The 20364-nt window shown below is 54.2% G+C and overlaps 1 protein-coding gene across 4 annotated transcripts in view; it reads right to left on the reverse strand.

The window, feature by feature from the left end:
* Positions 1-20364, reverse strand: part of PRPSAP2 (phosphoribosyl pyrophosphate synthetase associated protein 2) — a 41486-nt gene that overhangs the window by 16931 nt on the left and 4191 nt on the right. Inside the window, exons 1-3 of one of the 4 annotated variants that reach the window (XM_084818126.1) lie at positions 9488-9812; positions 3695-3815; positions 2564-2715 (exon numbers count right to left, since the gene is read on the reverse strand). In XM_084818126.1, the coding sequence (XP_084674252.1) occupies positions 2564-2682 (119 nt within the window). In that variant the 5' untranslated portion in view covers positions 2683-2715; positions 3695-3815; positions 9488-9812. Of the gene's footprint in view, positions 1-859; positions 950-2563; positions 2716-3694; positions 3816-9427; positions 9813-20364 lie in introns of those variants that run through there. The other 3 variants (XM_084818127.1, XM_084818128.1, XM_084818129.1) reach the window with 3 other exon arrangements.

Raw genomic sequence — 20364 nt, forward strand, 5'->3', positions numbered from 1 at the left:
ATAGGGGAAAAATACATTTATTATAATCACACGTTTTAAAAATAAGCGCATTGTAATTCAGTCCAAGACTGCTAGGGAATCCATTAATAGCTTCATAATCTACTGCTTTAGGGGTGACAGACGTTTTGCCAGACAGCTTAGTCAGGCCTTTGTTTAAGAGGAACTTGAAATGCAGACCGCACCAAGACACAAGGAATGTCAACTGCCACAGTTTCAGACAAACTACAGAGTGAACCCTGGATTACTGAACTAGCTAAGCAGGTTATTACTGTTCATTAAGAACTCTTTTCCCAGTATCAATGGTAGATGCTGCCAATTCCTGTCTCAACACAGAGCCTACCTGTTCCAGAGACCCCACCTATAAATGCACTTTTGAGAAGAAGTTGGCATTTGCCATTTTAAACATGGCATATCTCCACCTGCATGAACATTTCCATGCATGGGGAATCTCCAACCTGCAAATGTTCCCCCTCAGTCGGGGCGACTTTGCCGCACGTGGGCTTTCCCTAGCTGCAAAGCCGCAGGCTAGATGTCATCAGGGGGATTACCCTGTCCTCGACATCATCTGGCCCACAAAGGGGTTGGTGGAGGGGTCATCCAGCACCCCACCCAAAATAACTTCTCCACCCCTGCTGTACAGAAATTCCATACTGTTCATTTACAATCCACCCTTAACCCACAGACACAACCTATGTGGGGCTTTTCACACTGGAAAAAGCAAAAGCAGATAATTCTGACACACTGCTAAACTTGCATGCCTCCTGCGCCTTTGAGGAAAATACCCTGCCTCCCCCTGCCCACATCACATTGTGATTTCTTCTTCCAGGGGTCTCTTTTCCAACATATCTCTTCAACATACCTCCTGCCAAGGGCAGAAAATTACACCCATCCTGCTCCAACCAGTATTGGCTGAGTTTAACTTCCATTTGGTGTCTGAGGAGGCTAAACAATCAATGGAACAGGTCTGGCCTGAAAGAAGGGTTCCCATCCAAAGATCATTTGGAAAATGCATTTGAAAGCCATCCAGCATGCAAAGTACGAGCTGTCAAGGGATCCTCAGGCTATAAGGAAACCTAGGATGTGTGGAGAGAACACGCTCAAACCATGATGGACAAGACCGGGAGTGGGGAGCAGAACAGCATTTGTTTACTGCACTCTAAAACAGAGACAAGCAGGAGGAATTGTATGCAAGCTGCTGAATTTACAGAACTCTTCAAAGGTGACCACTGACTGAACAACACACAGTATTATTTCCAAGGCTGCAGTTCTAAATGCACTAATTCCAGTGTTGTGGTGCACTGACCTTCAGAACTTGATCTCCCTTAAGATGTGTTTAGGATCACCTTGCAAGTTGTTGAAGTCCTAGAAGACGTGGTTCCTTGAACAGTTCCACCCTCTCTCCCATGCTGACCCCTATGCTTGATTGATCTCCCTTCTCCCATTAACAGCCTCCTCTTCCCTGAAGGCCACACAAGGACAGCCTCAGCCTGCTCACCTGCCACAGAAATGAAGCCTAAGGAGATAGCTTGGGAGCAATGGAAGAACAGGTGGTCATATACCTATGCTACACAAAATGCCAAACAGCTTTGTATCAGATGTATGCAAGGTAGCCTGCACTGCTCACACGTGGGAGGGCTGCATGTTATGGCAAACGATTCAGTTTGCAAACCCAGCCCTCACGGCCAAGACAAGCTAGCTATTTCTCCAGCTGCTCTAAGTGTTGGAGGCCCAGGGCACAGTATAGGGTCTCTGCTGTTCAGTCGTTCAGTCGTGTCTGACTCTTCGTGACCCCATGGACCACAGCACACCAGGCCTTCCTGTCCTGCGCTCTCTCCCGGAGTCTCTAGCCTTCCCCAATCTTGTGTCCTCCAGATGTGTTGGCTATAACTCCCAGCAGCCCCCAGTGGTAGCGCAACACATCTGGAGGGCACCAGATTGGGGATGGCTGTAGTCCTTAGCTCTCTGTTGTATCAAGATATGCTATTCTATCAAGATATGCTATTCTAGTTCACTAGTTCTTTGGAAATTTTGGGTTTATTCTTCTGAGTTTCTACTGAAGCAGTGCTGAAGAGGCAAGCTGCTCTTCAGATTAACGGTATCTATACTGAGGAATGGCTTGCCTCCTCAGCACACGAAAAAGGGGGGGAAATGAGGTTTCAGATGCTTCTATCTCAGTCAGGAAGACCACCCAACTGGTGCAACAAGAACCAGTGGTGGTCCACAAATGAAAAATTAAGAACCTCTGTGGTAAACCCTCCTGGGTCACAGCTTTCTAGCCCTGAAAGTCCCAATTTATTAGATAATGCTTTAAAATCAGCAGACTTGATCATATACGCAGGTTTGGCCTATTAGAACAGAGCTCACGTTATACTGATCCTGTACCTTAAATGTAACTTTATCTTGGCAAACAGCCGTGGAGCATTACTAAGTCACTTGACAATACACTGTAATCTTCCTGAAGGTTGTGCTTTATTTCCACAGCCACCAGAGCCAAGGCTGAAACAGCCACACTGAAACGGAGTCAGCAAAGAGTGCTTAAAAAAAGAAGATGGTTATTACTTACTCGGCAATTCTCTTTGATAGTTCCATGCATGATGGATTGGAATTGGCTGAAAACAGCACTAGCCCGCCCTTCGTTATGTTCATGATGGGTCCTACTCCAACGGGTGCCACACAAAACATCAAACCCTCCTTTGTCTGCCCGCTTTTAAAATACTGCAAGAAGATCAAATGCGCATTAGGCCTTTAAGCAACATTCAACAATGCAAAAAGAAAAACACAAAGATGGAGGGCCTACATTTCAATATTTCTGCCACACGGGTTTGCTATGTGGATGCAACCCTTTCAAGTACTATTTTGTGGGAGTGTGTGTGTCTCACTTCCTGGGAACACATTCCGTTCACATTGAGCACTGGACCTGTTAAGCCTTGTGTGAAGCAGAAGGCACTCCAATACGCCCCACAGCTGCACATTATTTCAGGAAGCATATCCACAGAAGTGATCTCCTCACTGAAGCACCTCAGTCAGCTTCCAAGAAATGCCAGTCCTCCCCAGAACAGTGTGAAAGCCACTGCTGTGCACAAAAGAGTTCTACACTGTTCTATGCAAAATAAGCATCTCCCAAGTCCCTTGAATACCTTTTAGCCTTTTTTTCTTTGCTCAATACTCTATAAACCCAGTTGGAATGTCTTCTGTTCACTTAACTACTGTTAAAATTGTTTAGATACATGTGTGTCTGTGTGTGCTGTCTGTTTCTATGTTTGTATGTAAATTGTTTTTTTATACTATGTATAATGTATTTTAATGGTTTTTAATCTTTGTACACTGCCAAGACAGCTTCAGCTATTGTGCAGAATAGAAATGTATTAAATAAAATTACTGTCCTGGACATCTTTACCCTGCAGGCAACAATTTCAACCTCCAATTTTGTATCTCTGGTGTGCATAAGTGAGGATTCAACTCAGCACAAGAACATACGGGGCTGCTGTAGCAAAGACAGATGTGCAGCTGGGATGCTGTGCCTGTATTAATGCAGAGTTGCTGGCTCAGGGCAATTCTTGAATCAACAGCCTCTAATATTCCTGTGTATGTAAGCCAGCCCACAGAAGATGAAAGGGTTCTTGGCTCCTAGATCTGTTAAAAGGATCCCACCACCTTGTAATTCTAAAGCAAAAATGATCTTAGAAGCACTTACAAATAAAGGGTGTAACTGAGGAAAAAGCTCAGTAAAATTAGCACGCAACACTAAAGCCCTCTTGTACTTTGGTCTCTCCTGGCTACAAAGACGCTATCATCCTTTGACATCAAACTTCTACCTGTAGAAACAGAGAAAAGAATGTATAAGCATTAGAAGTCAACAGAAACAAGAGCAGAAAACAGAATCATTGCAAAGGTCTTTGTTCTCCAGAAAGTAGTAGTAGTAGTAATCACCATCATCATAAATTCCCTTTACCACCCTTAAAAAAGTAAGCATTGTGGAATACATAAGTGAAACTGAGGAACAGGATGTCAGCCACCCGTGTCAGATGAGAACTTGGAAAAAATATTTTGTTGGTGTTGTTAATAATAATGTTCTATTAAGTTATATTGCAGCTTGGCTATAAAATATTTCAATCCCTTTACCATACATCTAAGTTTCAGTGCCAGACACATTACTTAGAATGAACTTTGTTTTTTTATCTGTTATTAATATCAGGTATCAAACATGGCATCACAAACATGGCATCACAAGCATGTTATCACAATCATGTGATAATTCAGGAGAATAACCCCCTGGTCAACACAGAGTAACTGAGAATAGCACTTCCCCCTGTTCCCTACATCTATAAAAACACTGTTAGTCATAGTTGCGTCTAATACCAAGCAACAGCATTATTAAAACTCTTTCCCTGTCTCTGCAATCAAGCCATATTGTGTTTGTCTAGACTTGGTGGAATTTTCACAGCCAAGAGGATGGAGAGCCTCATTCATAGCAAAGCCCTGCTGCCTGCATTCTCCGCTCACGTAAATCAGAGCCTTGCCCGTTAGGGAGAAGCTACATTGAGGGACGAAATATTACAGACTTGTTGATAGACATGGAATTAGCTAATAACATAGTAAAGCACCCACTGTCAAAAGCAGAAGCTGCTCCTTTAAAAAATGTACAAGCTAGAAGGAAGCGGAAATTTCAACACAACGAAGACAGGAAAACCACAATCCTACAAGCAAAGGTGTCCTGCTGCACTTACTCACAAATGTTTTTATGGTGATTGCTAGGACTGAGGAAGAAAACAGAAGGAGGTGAGCATCCAAAGTAGATCACAAAAAACGGGTTCTCAGGATGCAAGACTGAATTTATTATAAGAAGCCTAATGTGTTTCTGCCTTTTTTTTTTCTTATTTTAGGCCTTCTTCAGGGGGTAAGGAAAAAAGGCTGCAGAATTTTTTCTGCAAAAGATTTTCTCCTGTGTCAGTCTACTGGAACAACCTATGGAAAGTGGCAGCACACAAATATTATCAAAACACGGGGCTAGGATAGTTCCTTAAAGGAAAAGCCAGAATGGGGAAGGGGCTAAACATCAATTAACTGAAGACACACTTGAGCCCAAGGGACAGCAACAAGTAAAAGCCTGAACAGCAGCAGGGTATGAAGTAGCTCAGACTTTTATAGGCTTTCTACACCCTGCAGACAAAGCATATAAAATATTCAAAGCACCTAAATAGCACCAAATGCCCCTTTTAACACAGCATGGACCACAGTGGATCCATTTCAAAACAAATTTTCTCATTTCAAAATTCATGCTTCCTAAACAAGCATGTATACACTAATGAGTTGCTATAACAAAATGAAAAAATACTGGTTTGCAACTAACTAGTTTTTATACAACCTTAAAGTATAATCCAAAACTTTTGGCCATGAGATCCACAAGCCTTTTGTACTTCCTAATTACATCTACATGGGGTGCAATCCTATACATGACATCATAATTGTGTCATTAATCATGCTTAACCTCAGATGTCATAGGTTCCATTGCCAATCACTACCAATTCTCCCCCCACACCTGAGTTCAAGGATGCAGTAGAACAGGAGTGGGCGACCTTTTTGAGGTTGGGGGCTGCGCTGGCTCCCATAGAACCCTTCAGAAGCCACATGAGTGGGTGGGGCTTGTGGCGAGTAGGGTGGAGGTAAGTGGGGGCCTGGGCACAACTGGGTGGTGCTATCAGAAAGAGAAGGAAAACTCCTCCCAGTGGATTGAAAACACGAGCAGCTGTGCTTGACTCTGGGGGAAGGCCTTTATCTGCCCAGCCAGAAGCCGGGCTAATCAAGACCTGATCAGCTGGGTGGTGGGGAAAGTGGGTGGGGTACCCCAGGCTACATAGGGAACAGCCTAGGGCTGCAAGTTGTTTGTATGTACAGTAGCGTCGTATGCATTTTAGAGCACATTCAACTGATGCAAGAACTATATCTAGTTCTACATCAGGGGTGGGCAACTTGTAGCCCTCCTGATGTTTTGGCCTACAAGTCCCATCAGCCCTAGCCAGCATAGCCAACACTGAGGATTCATCAGAGTTGTAGACCAAAATATCCAGAGGGCTAGAAGTTGTCCACCCATTTCAGAACACGCCCAGAATCCTCTGCAGCATGCTGAGGTTCTTGAGAGCAGTACTCTTTTTCTTTAAAAAAGGTTCGATAAGACCCACCACTGTTGTTAGTTTAATGAATGCATTTTCATGCTCTCTCCTTTGATGGTTAGCTGCTTGCTTTCAGTAACATTGTCCATAATTGTAAGTGACATGGCCTGCTTCTTGGTACATTTTAATTCCAAATAGGCAACAGAAATGCATTATATATAATTACATACACACATGTCTGAATTTATTTATTTTCCTCTTCCCTCTCTGTTCCTTCTGTAAGCTGTTATAAAATGTAAACGGCTAAGTGCTTTGGAGGAAAATAAGTATATAAATGTAGTAAATAAGACATATTATTTTAAACATATAAGCATAAATAGAATATAGCTCTTATGTTTAAATGTATCTGATACAAAAAACGAAAATGCTTCTTATAAGGATTCTAAACAGCACCACAGAAGTCAACATGTGCAGGGTGAACCTAAGCAAGTTTACTCAAAAGCTATTTCCCTACTAAGTTAGTAAGAACTACCTCCTAGTAATTTTGGTTGGTACCAATAAAGATTTTGCTTAGCTATGAATTTTGGATTCTTTTCTCATGGACCGTTGCAACTATCTTTGTGTTTAATGTACATCCTAGTAAGTTTGCTTAGGCCTGCAACTCTAAAGTTAGCACTGCTCAGCACTTTACAACCACCAGAGCAGCATTAAACCCGGTTCACAAGTAGAAAGGTAAGAAGTAGGAGGTTACGTGACGGGTTCAAAACCACTGAGCAGCAGTCCTTCAACCAGTCCCACTCGCCAAGGTAGTTTGAGGCACCAATGTTACAAATAATGATAGGCCCAAGAAGCCCTTATCCGCTGCCGAAATAGGATGAACAGAGTATATGTATAATTAACATTCCAAAACACCACATCTATGGCAATTACACTAAAGACAAGGATTGATCTGTCCCTGCTCACAAGGAGAAAACAAGAGTGGTCCTAATTCAGCAAGTACCATAAGAAAACGTCTGTGCAAATCTCTCTTTTTTTGCTCATTACTAGAACTGGTGCAAAACTGGAGCACACATATGCCTAATTATTTATGGGCAAATGAGTCAAGAAATGTTAAAGACCCTTACAGGATTCAGAAATCTAATAACTGAAAGCTTCCTCTGTGTCCTAATCGAGGGAAATAAGGACAGGCATCCCCCAGCATCTGCAACAACTACTACTGGATAGAGAAAGATTAGGTGTAGATATTATGCAGTGGCTCTTGTGTGTCTTAATTCAGACCCATCATCCACCGTTACAGCCAATGGGGATAATCTGAGTTCAAATCCACAGAATGGCAGTACATGAAAACAAGCTTATCCACCACAGAAATACGATTCCTACTATATTGCTTTGGCTATGGTCACATACCACACCCACAGTGCACAGAGCAGATGACTTGGCTGATTGAATCCTAGTCATTTAAAGCCACGGGGTCCTGACAGTGTCTGGACCACTAAGGCCTTAAGTAGCTGAAGAGAGATAGGCGTCATCAGAACTCCCAAAGGAAGAAGCTTCCCCCAGCTACAGCTTCTGTGCACAAGGCCTCCGCCATTGTTACCCTGCCGCTGAAAGGATGAGGATAATAGAGATGAACCAAATGCATCAAGCCCAGGGGATCAACATATTCATTCCAGCACCATGCAAAATTAACAATGAAGATGGATCCTGCCTTCTGTAACTCCTAAAGGACAGAAGTGATTACAGAAGAATACAGAACTAGGAAAAAATCTCCCCATCCTCCCAAATGTGCTTTAACTGGGGGGGAAAGGAGGAGGCTGGTAGTTAGGGGGCACATAAGGATTGAGGGGAGGGGTTATTTCCCTTCTTTTGTGCACACTGCCATGGAGAGAAACACTAACCCTTCTGAGTCTTCCAGGCGATCTTTTTTTATCCTGATGACATGAATTGGAGGACCTTTTAGAGGCGATTCCAAGCACTTAAATTTAACATACAAGAGAACAATGTAAATGATTTCTCACCACATTTCTCGAAATCCATGAGCTACCATGAGCTTTTTGTTTGGGGGGGGGGGGTGCTAAAATCCAGTAAGGTCACACTCCTATGTATATCAACTAGGAAATACATCCCATTACACATACTAGAACTGAGCAGTCATGCTTAAGGCTGAGTTGCTTCTTGACAGAGGAAGAGGGTGGGGAGGGGAAAGATTAATGGAGACAGCCCCATGCTTTTGCCTTATGTCCGTGTGGAAGTACAGCCTCCTCTCCCCCACAATCCTTTTTGGGGGGTTTATTTTACGTTGATAAGAACGTAATGTTGTGGATGCATGTCCCCGCCCCCAGCTAAGGAAAAAAATATCCTGTTCTTCTCATCAATGAAGAACCCTGGCTCCCCATACAACTGGTGCAAAGGATGGAGAACCAAACACACTACTTCTTTTCTTCTCTCTCCTCCCACCTGTTTTCTTTTTATTGTTGCTTGAAACAGATACGGAACAGCTAGATTTGGGGACTGCGTTTATGCACCGCCCAACCTGAAGTGCACAACAATAGCTAAATTCCTCCTCCCCCCCCCCCAGCCTCCCATCACATGGAAAGAGGGTGGGTGCCTCAAAGGCAGAGAAATCTCATTCCCCCCACACAGAATTGATGTGAAGCACCCCCTCCTTTCCCCCCCCACAGAGCACCCCCACCCCATTTCAATCTTATTTAATGGATTTATAGCCCAGCCTTCCAATTACAGATTTCAAGGCAGCTGACCACGTTCCATCGTCACAAAACCCAGGGCAAAATCATCATAAACGCCCCACACCAAAAAAGAAAGGCAGAAAGAAAGATAACAGTTAAATAAATATTGCGATACTAAATCGAGGAGGATTTGTGCTGTTGGATGCACAGCCTCCTGCACGCTTATATACGTATAAATAAAATGTTATGCATATATCTGTGTGTGATACAGACAGCTTATACACACACACATGCACAAACACGCATACACAGAGAAAGTGAGATAACATATACATGAGTGTATACATGTATATGTTGTGTGTGCGTGTATATATATACATATACATACATGTGTATAATTATGTGATACACATACAAACACACACATACATATACACGCACACAGCGCAGAGAAAGAGAGATACTATATGTGGGTATAAACACGGGGTGTGTGTGTGTATACACACACATACACAAAAACGTATACATCTGCACACACACATTTCCCTCTCCCCATTAGTGTGTATTATACACACTCTCTATAAATACACAAAACAAAGTGCGCTGTTTGCACCCAAGGCCCCCCCCCACCTGAAAGAGGGGAAGCGTCGCCGCCCCACACACGGAGGCTCCCGCCCCCCGCACACATACCCCAGGCCAGAGCGGCGGGCGGCCGGGCGAGGGTCCGCCTGCGGGTGCGCGCGAGCGGAAGCCACGTGGCCGAGCGCCGCCCCTCGCGGCTCCTGCGCCCGGCGCCCTCGGCGGCGGGGCGCGGCGGATGCTCCGGCGGGCTGGGCCGGGCTGGGCCGGCCGGGCCCGTCCCTCGCAGACGCCGCCGCCCCCGAGCTGCGAGCTCCGTCCAGCCGCAAAATGGCGGCGAGCTGCACGGCCTAGGGGCGGGGCGGCCCCGAGGCGCTCGCCGCCATCCCCGCCCGGCGCGGCAGCCGGCCGGCTAGCCCGCCGCCAGCCCGCCCGCGGCGCCCCTTCCTCGCGACCGCCGGACACGCGTGCTCAGCGACACGTTTCTCTCCCCTGCGCCACACCAGCCCCGCCGGCGCTCGCCTTTCCTCGCGACGGCCAGACACGCGTGCTCAGCGACACGTTTCTCTCAGCCAGCGCAGTACCAGCCCCGCCGGCGCTCGCCTTTCCTCGCGACCGCCGGACACGCGTGCTCAGCGACACGTTTCTCTCAGCCAGCGCAGTACCAGCCCCGCCGGCGCTCGCCTTTCCTCGCGACCGCCGGACACGCGTGCTCAGCGACACGTTTCTCTCAGCCTGCGCAATACCAGCCCCGCCGGCGCTCGCCTTTCCTTGCGACCGCCAGACACGCGTGTTCAACAACACGTTTCTCTCAGCCAGCGCAATACCAGCCCCGCCGGCGCTCGCCTTTCCTCGCGACCTCCTGACACGCGTGTTCAGCAACACGTTTCTCTCAGCCAGCGCAGTACCAGCCCCGCCGGCGCTCGCCTTTCCTCGCGACCGCCGGACACGCGTGCTCAGCGACACGTTTCTCTCCCCTGCGCAATACCAGCCCCGATTGCGCTTGTCTCTCCTCGCGACCGCCAGACACGCGTGTTCAGCGACACGTTTCTCTCAGCCTGCGCAATACGAGCCCCGCCGGCGCTCGCCTTTCCTCGCGACCTCCTGACACGCGTGTTCAGCAACACGTTTCTCTCAGCCTGCGCAATACCAGGCCCGATTGCACGTGTCTCTCCTCGCGACCGCCAGACACGCGTGTTCAGCGACACGTTTCTCTCACCCTGCGCAACACCAGCCCCGCCGGCGCTTGCTTTTCCTCACGACCGCCGGACACGCGTGTTCAGCAACACGTTTCTCTCAGCCTGCGCAACACCAGCCCCGCCGGCGCTCGCCTTTCCTTGCGACCGCCAGACACGCGTGTTCAGCGACACGTTTCTCTCACCCTGCGCAACACCAGCCCCGCCGGCGCTCGCCTTTCCTCACGCCCGCCAGACACGCGTGTTCAGCAACACGTTTCTCTCACCCTGCGCAACACCAGCCCCGCCGGCGCTCGCCTTTCCTCGCGACCTCCTGACACGCGTGTTCAGCAACACATTTCAGCCTGCGCAATACCAGCCCCGCCAGCGCTCGCCTTTCCTTGTGACCGCCAGACACGCGTGTTCAACAACACGTTTCTCTCAGCCAGCGCAATACCAGCCCCGCCGGCGCTCGCCTTTCCTCGCGACCGCCAGACACGTGTGTTCAACAACACGTTTCTCTCAGCCTGCACAATACCAGCCCCGCCGGCGCTCGCCTTTCCTCGCGACCTCCTGACACGCGTGTTCAGCAACACATTTCAGCCTGCGCAATACCAGCCCCGCCAGCGCTCGCCTTTCTTCGCGACCGCCAGACACGCGTGTTCAACAACACGTTTCTCTCAGGCTGCGCAATACCAGGCCCGATTGCACGTGTCTCTCCTCGCGACCGCCAGACACGTGTGTTCAGCGACACGTTTCTCTCACCCTGCGCAACACCAGCCCCGCCGGCGCTCGCCTTTCCTCGCGACCTCCTGACACGCGTGTTCAGCAACACATTTCAGCCTGCGCAATACCAGCCCCGCCAGCGCTCGCCTTTCCTTGCGACCGCCAGACACGCGTGTTCAGCAACACGTTTCTCTCAGGCTGCGCAATACCAGGCCCGATTGCACGTGTCTCTCCTCGCGACCGCCAGACACGCGTGTTCAGCGACACGTTTCTCTCACCCTGCGCAACACCAGCCCCGCCGGCGCTCGCCTTTCCTCGCGACCTCCTGACACGCGTGTTCAGCAACACATTTCAGCCTGCGCAATACCAGCCCCGCCAGCGCTCGCCTTTCTTCGCGACCGCCAGACACGCGTGTTCAGCAACACGTTTCTCTCAGGCTGCGCAATACCAGGCCCGATTGCACGTGTCTCTCCTCGCGACCGCCAGACACGCGTGTTCAGCGACACGTTTCTCTCACCCTGCGCAACACCAGCCCCGCCGGCGCTCGCCTTTCCTCACGCCCGCCAGACACGCGTGTTCAGCAACACGTTTCTCTCAGCCTGCGCAATACCAGCCCCGCCGGCGCTCGCCTTTCCTCGCGACCTCCTGACACGCGTGTTCAGCAACACATTTCAGCCTGCGCAATACCAGCCCCGCCAGCGCTCGCCTTTCCTTGTGACCGCCAGACACGCGTGTTCAACAACACGTTTCTCTCAGCCAGCGCAATACCAGCCCCGCCGGCGCTCGCCTTTCCTCGCGACCTCCTGACACGCGTGTTCAACAACACGTTTCTCTCAGGCTGCGCAATACCAGGCCCGATTGCACGTGTCTCTCCTCGCGACCGCCAGACACGTGTGTTCAGCGACACGTTTCTCTCACCCTGCGCAACACCAGCCCCACCGGCGCTCGCCTTTCCTCGCGACCTCCTGACACGCGTGTTCAGCAACACATTTCAGCCTGCGCAATACCAGCCCCGCCAGCGCTCGCCTTTCCTTACGACCGCCGGACACGCGTGTTCAACAACACGTTTCTCTCAGCCAGCGCAATACCAGCCCTGCCAGCGCTCGCCTTTCCTCGCGACCGCCAGACACGTGTGTTCAACAACACGTTTCTCTCAGCCTGCACAATACCAGCCCCGCCGGCGCTTGCTTTTCCTCACGACCGCCAGACACGTGTGTTCAGCAACACGTTTCTCTCAGCCTGCACAATACCAGCCCCGCCGGCGCTTGCTTTTCCTCACGCCCGCCAGACACGCGTGTTCAGCAACACGTTTCTCTCAGCCTGCGCAATACCAGCCCCGCCAGCGCTCGCCTTTCCTCGCGACCGCCAGACACGCGTGTTCAACAACACGTTTCTCTCAGCCAGCGCAATACCAGCCCCGCCAGCGCTTGCTTTTCCTCGCGACCGCCGGACACGCGTGTTCAACAACACGTTTCTCTCAGCCTGCACAATACCAGCCCCGCCGGCGCTTGCTTTTCCTCACGACCGCCGGACACGCGTGTTCAGCAACACGTTTCTCTCAGCCTGCGCAATACCAGCCCCGCCGGCGCTTGCTTTTCCTCATGCCCGCCAGACACGCGTGTTCAGCAACACGTTTCTCTCAGCCTGCGCAATACCAGCCCCGCCGGCGCTCGCCTTTCCTCGCGACCTCCTGACACGCGTGTTCAGCAACACATTTCAGCCTGAGCAATACCAGCCCCGCCAGCGCTCGCCTTTCCTTGCGACCGCCAGACACGCGTGTTCAACAACACGTTTCTCTCAGCCAGCGCAATACCAGCCCCGCCGGCGCTCGCCTTTCCTCGCGACCGCCGGACACGCGTGTTCAACAACACGTTTCTCTCAGCCAGCGCAATACCAGCCCCGCCGGCGCTCGCCTTTCCTCGCGACCGCCAGACACACGTGTTCAGCAACACGTTTCTCTCAGCCTGCGCAATACCAGGCCCGATTGCACGTGTCTCTCCTCGCGACCGCCAGACACGCGTGTTCAGCGACACGTTTCTCTCACCCTGCGCAACACCAGCCCCGCCGGCGCTCGCCTTTCCTCGCGACCACCTGACACGCGAGTTCAGCAACACGTTTCTCTCAGCCTGCGCAATACCAGCCCCGCCGGCGCTTGCTTTTCCTCGCGACCGCCGGACACGCGTGTTCAACAACACGTTTCTCTCAGCCTGCACAATACCAGCCCCGCCGGCGCTTGCTTTTCCTCACGACCGCCGGACACGCGTGTTCAGCAACACGTTTCTCTCAGCCTGCGCAATACCAGCCCCGCCGGCGCTCGCCTTTCCTTGCGACCGCCAGACACGCGTGTTCAACAACACGTTTCTCTCAGCCAGCGCAATACCAGCCCCGCCGGCGCTCGCCTTTCCTCGCGACCTCCTGACACGCGTGTTCAGCAACACGTTTCTCTCAGCCAGCGCAGTACCAGCCCCGCCGGCGCTCGCCTTTCCTCGCGACCGCCGGACACGCGTGCTCAGCGACACGTTTCTCTCCCCTGCGCAATACCAGCCCCGATTGCGCTTGTCTCTCCTCGCGACCGCCAGACACGCTTGTTCAGCAACACGTTTCTCTCAGCCTGCGCAATACCAGGCCCGATTGCACGTGTCTCTCCTCGCGACCGCCAGACACGCGTGTTCAGCGACACGTTTCTCTCAGCCTGCGCAACACCAGCCCCGCCGGCGCTCGCCTTTCCTCGCGACCGCCGGACAGGCGTGCTCAGCGACACGTTTCTCTCCCCTGCGCAATACCAGCCCCGATTGCGCTTGTCTCTCCTCGCGACCTCCTGACACGCGTGTTCAGCAACACATTTCAGCCTGCGCAATACCAGCCCCGCCAGCGCTCGCCTTTCCTTGCGACCGCCGGACACGCGTGTTCAACAACACGTTTCTCTCAGCCAGCGCAATACCAGCCCTGCCAGCGCTCGCCTTTCCTCGCGACCGCCAGACACGTGTGTTCAACAACACGTTTCTCTCAGCCTGCACAATACCAGCCCCGCCGGCGCTTGCTTTTCCTCACGACCGCCAGACACGCGTGTTCAGCAACACGTTTCTCTCAGCCTGCACAATACCAGCCCCGCCGGCGCTTGCTTTTCCTCACGCCCGCCAGACACGCGTGTTCAGCAACACGTTTCTCTCAGCCTGCGCAATACCAGCCCCGCCGGCGCTCGCCTTTCCTCGCGACCTCCTGACACGCGTGTTCAGCAACACATTTCAGCCTGCGCAATACCAGCCCCGCCAGCGCTCGCCTTTCCTCGCGACCGCCAGACACGCGTGTTCAACAACACGTTTCTCTCAGCCAGCGCAATACCAGCCCCGCCAGCGCTTGCTTTTCCTCGCGACCGCCGGACACGCGTGTTCAACAACACGTTTCTCTCAGCCTGCACAATACCAGCCCCGCCGGCGCTTGCTTTTCCTCACGACCGCCGGACACGCGTGTTCAGCAACACGTTTCTCTCAGCCTGCACAATACCAGCCCCGCCGGCGCTTGCTTTTCCTCACGCCCGCCAGACACGCGTGTTCAGCAACACGTTTCTCTCAGCCTGCGCAATACCAGCCCCGCCGGCGCTCGCCTTTCCTCGCGACCTCCTGACACGCGTGTTCAGCAACACATTTCAGCCTGCGCAATACCAGCCCCGCCAGCGCTCGCCTTTCCTTGCGACCGCCAGACACGCGTGTTCAACAACACGTTTCTCTCAGCCAGCGCAATACCAGCCCCGCCGGCGCTCGCCTTTCCTCGCGACCGCCGGACACGCGTGTTCAACAACACGTTTCTCTCAGCCAGCGCAATACCAGCCCCGCCGGCGCTCGCCTTTCCTCGCGACCGCCAGACACACGTGTTCAGCAACACGTTTCTCTCAGCCTGCGCAATACCAGGCCCGATTGCACGTGTCTCTCCTCGCGACCGCCAGACACGCGTGTTCAGCGACACGTTTCTCTCACCCTGCGCAACACCAGCCCCGCCGGCGCTCGCCTTTCCTCGCGACCTCCTGACACGCGTGTTCAGCAACACGTTTCTCTCAGCCTGCGCAATACCAGCCCCGCCGGCGCTTGCTTTTCCTCACGACCGCCGGACACGCGTGTTCAGCAACACGTTTCAGCCTGCGCAATACCAGCCCCGCCGGCGCTCACCTTTCCTTGCGACCGCCAGACACGCGTGTTCAACAACACGTTTCTCTCAGCCAGCGCAATACCAGCCCCGCCGGCGCTCGCCTTTCCTCGCGACCTCCTGACACGCGTGTTCAGCAACACGTTTCTCTCAGCCAGCGCAGTACCAGCCCCGCCGGCGCTCGCCTTTCCTCGCGACCGCCGGACACGCGTGCTCAGCGACACGTTTCTCTCCCCTGCGCAATACCAGCCCCGATTGCGCTTGTCTCTCCTCGCGACCGCCAGACACGCTTGTTCAGCAACACGTTTCTCTCAGCCTGCGCAATACCAGGCCCGATTGCACGTGTCTCTCCTCGCGACCGCCAGACACGCGTGTTCAGCGACACGTTTCTCTCAGCCTGCGCAACACCAGCCCCGCCGGCGCTCGCCTTTCCTCGCGACCGCCGGACAGGCGTGCTCAGCGACACGTTTCTCTCCCCTGCGCAATACCAGCCCCGATTGCGCTTGTCTCTCCTCGCGACCTCCTGACACGCGTGTTCAGCAACACATTTCAGCCTGCGCAATACCAGCCCCGCCAGCGCTCGCCTTTCCTTGCGACCGCCGGACACGCGTGTTCAACAACACGTTTCTCTCAGCCAGCGCAATACCAGCCCTGCCAGCGCTCGCCTTTCCTCGCGACCGCCAGACACGTGTGTTCAACAACACGTTTCTCTCAGCCTGCACAATACCAGCCCCGCCGGCGCTTGCTTTTCCTCACGACCGCCAGACACGCGTGTTCAGCAACACGTTTCTCTCAGCCTGCACAATACCAGCCCCGCCGGCGCTTGCTTTTCCTCACGCCCGCCAGACACGCGTGTTCAGCAACACGTTTCTCTCAGCCTGCGCAATACCAGCCCCGCCGGCGCTCGCCTTTCCTCGCGACCTCCTGACACGCGTGTTCAGCAACACATTTCAGCCTGCGCAATACCAGCCCCGCCAGCGCTCGCCTTTCCTTGCGACCGCCAGACACGCGTGTTCAACAACACGTTTCTCTCAGCCAGCGCAATACCAGCCCCGCCAGCGCTCGCCTTTCCTCGCGACCGCCAGACACGCGTGTTCAGCAACACGTTTCTCTCAGCCAGCGCAATACCAGCCCCGCCGGCGCTCGCCTTTCCTCGCGACCGCCGGACACGCGTGCTCAGCGACACGTTTCTCTCCCCTGCGCAATACCAGCCCCGATTGCGCTTGTCTCTCCTCGCGACCGCCAGACACGCGTGTTCAGCGACACGTTTCTCTCAGCCTGCGCAATACGAGCCCCGCCGGCGCTCGCCTTTCCTCGCGACCTCCTGACACGCGTGTTCAGCAACACATTTCAGCCTGCGCAATACCAGCCCCGCCAGCGCTCGCCTTTCTTCGCGACCGCCAGACACGCGTGTTCAGCAACACGTTTCTCTCAGGCTGCGCAATACCAGGCCCGATTGCACGTGTCTCTCCTCGCGACCGCCAGACACGCGTGTTCAGCGACACGTTTCTCTCACCCTGCGCAACACCAGCCCCGCCGGCGCTTGCTTTTCCTCACGACCGCCGGACACGCGTGTTCAGCAACACGTTTCTCTCAGCCTGCGCAATACCAGCCCCGCCGGCGCTCGCCTTTCCTTGCGACCGCCAGACACGCGTGTTCAGCGACACGTTTCTCTCACCCTGCGCAACACCAGCCCCGCCGGCGCTCGCCTTTCCTCACGCCCGCCAGACACGCGTGTTCAGCAACACGTTTCTCTCAGCCTGCGCAATACCAGCCCCGCCGGCGCTCGCCTTTCCTCGCGACCTCCTGACACGCGTGTTCAGCAACACATTTCAGCCTGCGCAATACCAGCCCCGCCAGCGCTCGCCTTTCCTTGCGACCGCCAGACACGCGTGTTCAACAACACGTTTCTCTCAGCCAGCGCAATACCAGCCCCGCCGGCGCTCGCCTTTCCTCGCGACCTCCTGACACGCGTGTTCAACAACACGTTTCTCTCAGGCTGCGCAATACCAGGCCCGATTGCACGTGTCTCTCCTCGCGACCGCCAGACACGTGTGTTCAGCGACACGTTTCTCTCACCCTGCGCAACACCAGCCCCGCCGGCGCTCGCCTTTCCTCGCGACCTCCTGACACGCGTGTTCAGCAACACATTTCAGCCTGCGCAATACCAGCCCCGCCAGCGCTCGCCTTTCCTTGCGACCGCCGGACACGCGTGTTCAACAACACGTTTCTCTCAGCCAGCGCAATACCAGCCCTGCCAGCGCTCGCCTTTCCTCGCGACCGCCAGACACGTGTGTTCAACAACACGTTTCTCTCAGCCTGCACAATACCAGCCCCGCCGGCGCTTGCTTTTCCTCACGACCGCCAGACACGTGTGTTCAGCAACACGTTTCTCTCAGCCTGCACAATACCAGCCCCGCCGGCGCTTGCTTTTCCTCACGCCCGCCAGACACGCGTGTTCAACAACACGTTTCTCTCAGCCAGCGCAATACCAGCCCCGCCGGCGCTCGCCTTTCCTCGCGACCTCCTGACACGCGTGTTCAACAACACGTTTCTCTCAGGCTGCGCAATACCAGGCCCGATTGCACGTGTCTCTCCTCGCGACCGCCAGACACGTGTGTTCAGCGACACGTTTCTCTCACCCTGCGCAACACCAGCCCCGCCGGCGCTCGCCTTTCCTCGCGACCTCCTGACACGCGTGTTCAGCAACACATTTCAGCCTGCGCAATACCAGCCCCGCCAGCGCTCGCCTTTCCTTGCGACCGCCGGACACGCGTGTTCAACAACACGTTTCTCTCAGCCAGCGCAATACCAGCCCTGCCAGCGCTCGCCTTTCCTCGCGACCGCCAGACACGTGTGTTCAACAACACGTTTCTCTCAGCCTGCACAATACCAGCCCCGCCGGCGCTTGCTTTTCCTCACGACCGCCAGACACGTGTGTTCAGCAACACGTTTCTCTCAGCCTGCACAATACCAGCCCCGCCGGCGCTTGCTTTTCCTCACGCCCGCCAGACACGCGTGTTCAGCAACACGTTTCTCTCAGCCTGCGCAATACCAGCCCCGCCGGCGCTCGCCTTTCCTCGCGACCTCCTGACACGCGTGTTCAGCAACACATTTCAGCCTGCGCAATACCAGCCCCGCCAGCGCTCGCCTTTCCTCGCGACCGCCGGACACGCGTGTTCAACAACACGTTTCTCTCAGCCAGCGCAATACCAGCCCTGCCAGCGCTCGCCTTTCCTCGCGACCGCCAGACACGTGTGTTCAACAACACGTTTCTCTCAGCCTGCACAATACCAGCCCCGCCGGCGCTTGCTTTTCCTCACGACCGCCAGACACGTGTGTTCAGCAACACGTTTCTCTCAGCCTGCACAATACCAGCCCCGCCGGCGCTTGCTTTTCCTCACGCCCGCCAGACACGCGTGTTCAGCAACACGTTTCTCTCAGCCTGCGCAATACCAGCCCCGCCGGCGCTCGCCTTTCCTCGCGACCTCCTGACACGCGTGTTCAGCAACACATTTCAGCCTGCGCAATACCAGCCCCGCCAGCGCTCGCCTTTCCTCGCGACCGCCAGACACGCGTGTTCAACAACACGTTTCTCTCAGCCAGCGCAATACCAGCCCCGCCAGCGCTTGCTTTTCCTCTCGACCGCCGGACACGCGTGTTCAACAACACGTTTCTCTCAGCCTGCACAATACCAGCCCCGCCGGCGCTTGCTTTTCCTCACGACCGCCGGACACGCGTGTTCAGCAACACGTTTCTCTCAGCCTGCGCAATACCAGCCCCGCCGGCGCTTGCTTTTCCTCATGCCCGCCAGACACGCGTGTTCAGCAACACGTTTCTCTCAGCCTGCACAATACCAGCCCCGCCGGCGCTCGCCTTTCCTCGCGACCTCCTGACACGCGTGTTCAGCAACACATTTCAGCCTGCGCAATACCAGCCCCGCCAGCGCTCGCCTTTCCTTGCGACCGCCAGACACGCGTGTTCAACAACACGTTTCTCTCAGCCAGCGCAATACCAGCCCCGCCGGCGCTCGCCTTTCCTCGCAACCGCCGGACACGCGTGTTCAACAACACGTTTCTCTCAGCCAGCGCAATACCAGCCCCGCCGGCGCTCGCCTTTCCTCGCGACCGCCAGACACACGTGTTCAGCAACACGTTTCTCTCAGCCTGCGCAATACCAGGCCCGATTGCACGTGTCTCTCCTCGCGACCGCCAGACACGCGTGTTCAGCGACACGTTTCTCTCACCCTGCGCAACACCAGCCCCGCCGGCGCTCGCCTTTCCTCGCGACCTCCTGACACGCGTGTTCAGCAACACGTTTCTCTCAGCCTGCGCAATACCAGCCCCGCCGGCGCTCGCCTTTCCTCGCGACCTCCTGACACGCGTGTTCAGCAACACATTTCAGCCTGCGCAATACCAGCCCCGCCAGCGCTCGCCTTTCCTTGCGACCGCCAGACACGCGTGTTCAACAACACGTTTCTCTCAGCCAGCGCAATACCAGCCCCGCCGGCGCTCGCCTTTCCTCGCGACCGCCAGACACGCGTGTTCAGCGACACGTTTCTCTCAGCCTGCGCAATACCAGGCCCGATTGCACGTGTCTCTCTCGCGACCGCCAGACACGCGTGTTCAGCAACACGTTTCTCTCAGCCTGAGCAATACCAGTCCCGCTGGCGCTCGCCTTTCCTCACGCCCGCCAGACACGCGTGTTCAGCGACACGTTTCTCTCAGCCAGCGCAACACCAGCCCCGCCGGCGCTTGCCTTTCCTCACGACCGCCAGACACGCGTGTTCAGCAACACGTTTCTTTTACCCTGCACAATACCAGCCCCGCCGGCGCTTGCCTTTACTCACGACCGCCAGACACGCGTGTTCAGCAACACGTTTCTCTCACCCTGCACAATACCAGCCCCGATTGCGCTTGTCTTTCCTCATGACCGCCAGACACGCGT

The sequence above is a fragment of the Heloderma suspectum genome, chromosome 12 (assembly GCF_057233095.1).
Source record: "Heloderma suspectum isolate Gila_16-S chromosome 12, 16-S_ref, whole genome shotgun sequence".
NCBI classification, from domain to species: domain Eukaryota; kingdom Metazoa; phylum Chordata; class Lepidosauria; order Squamata; family Helodermatidae; genus Heloderma; species Heloderma suspectum.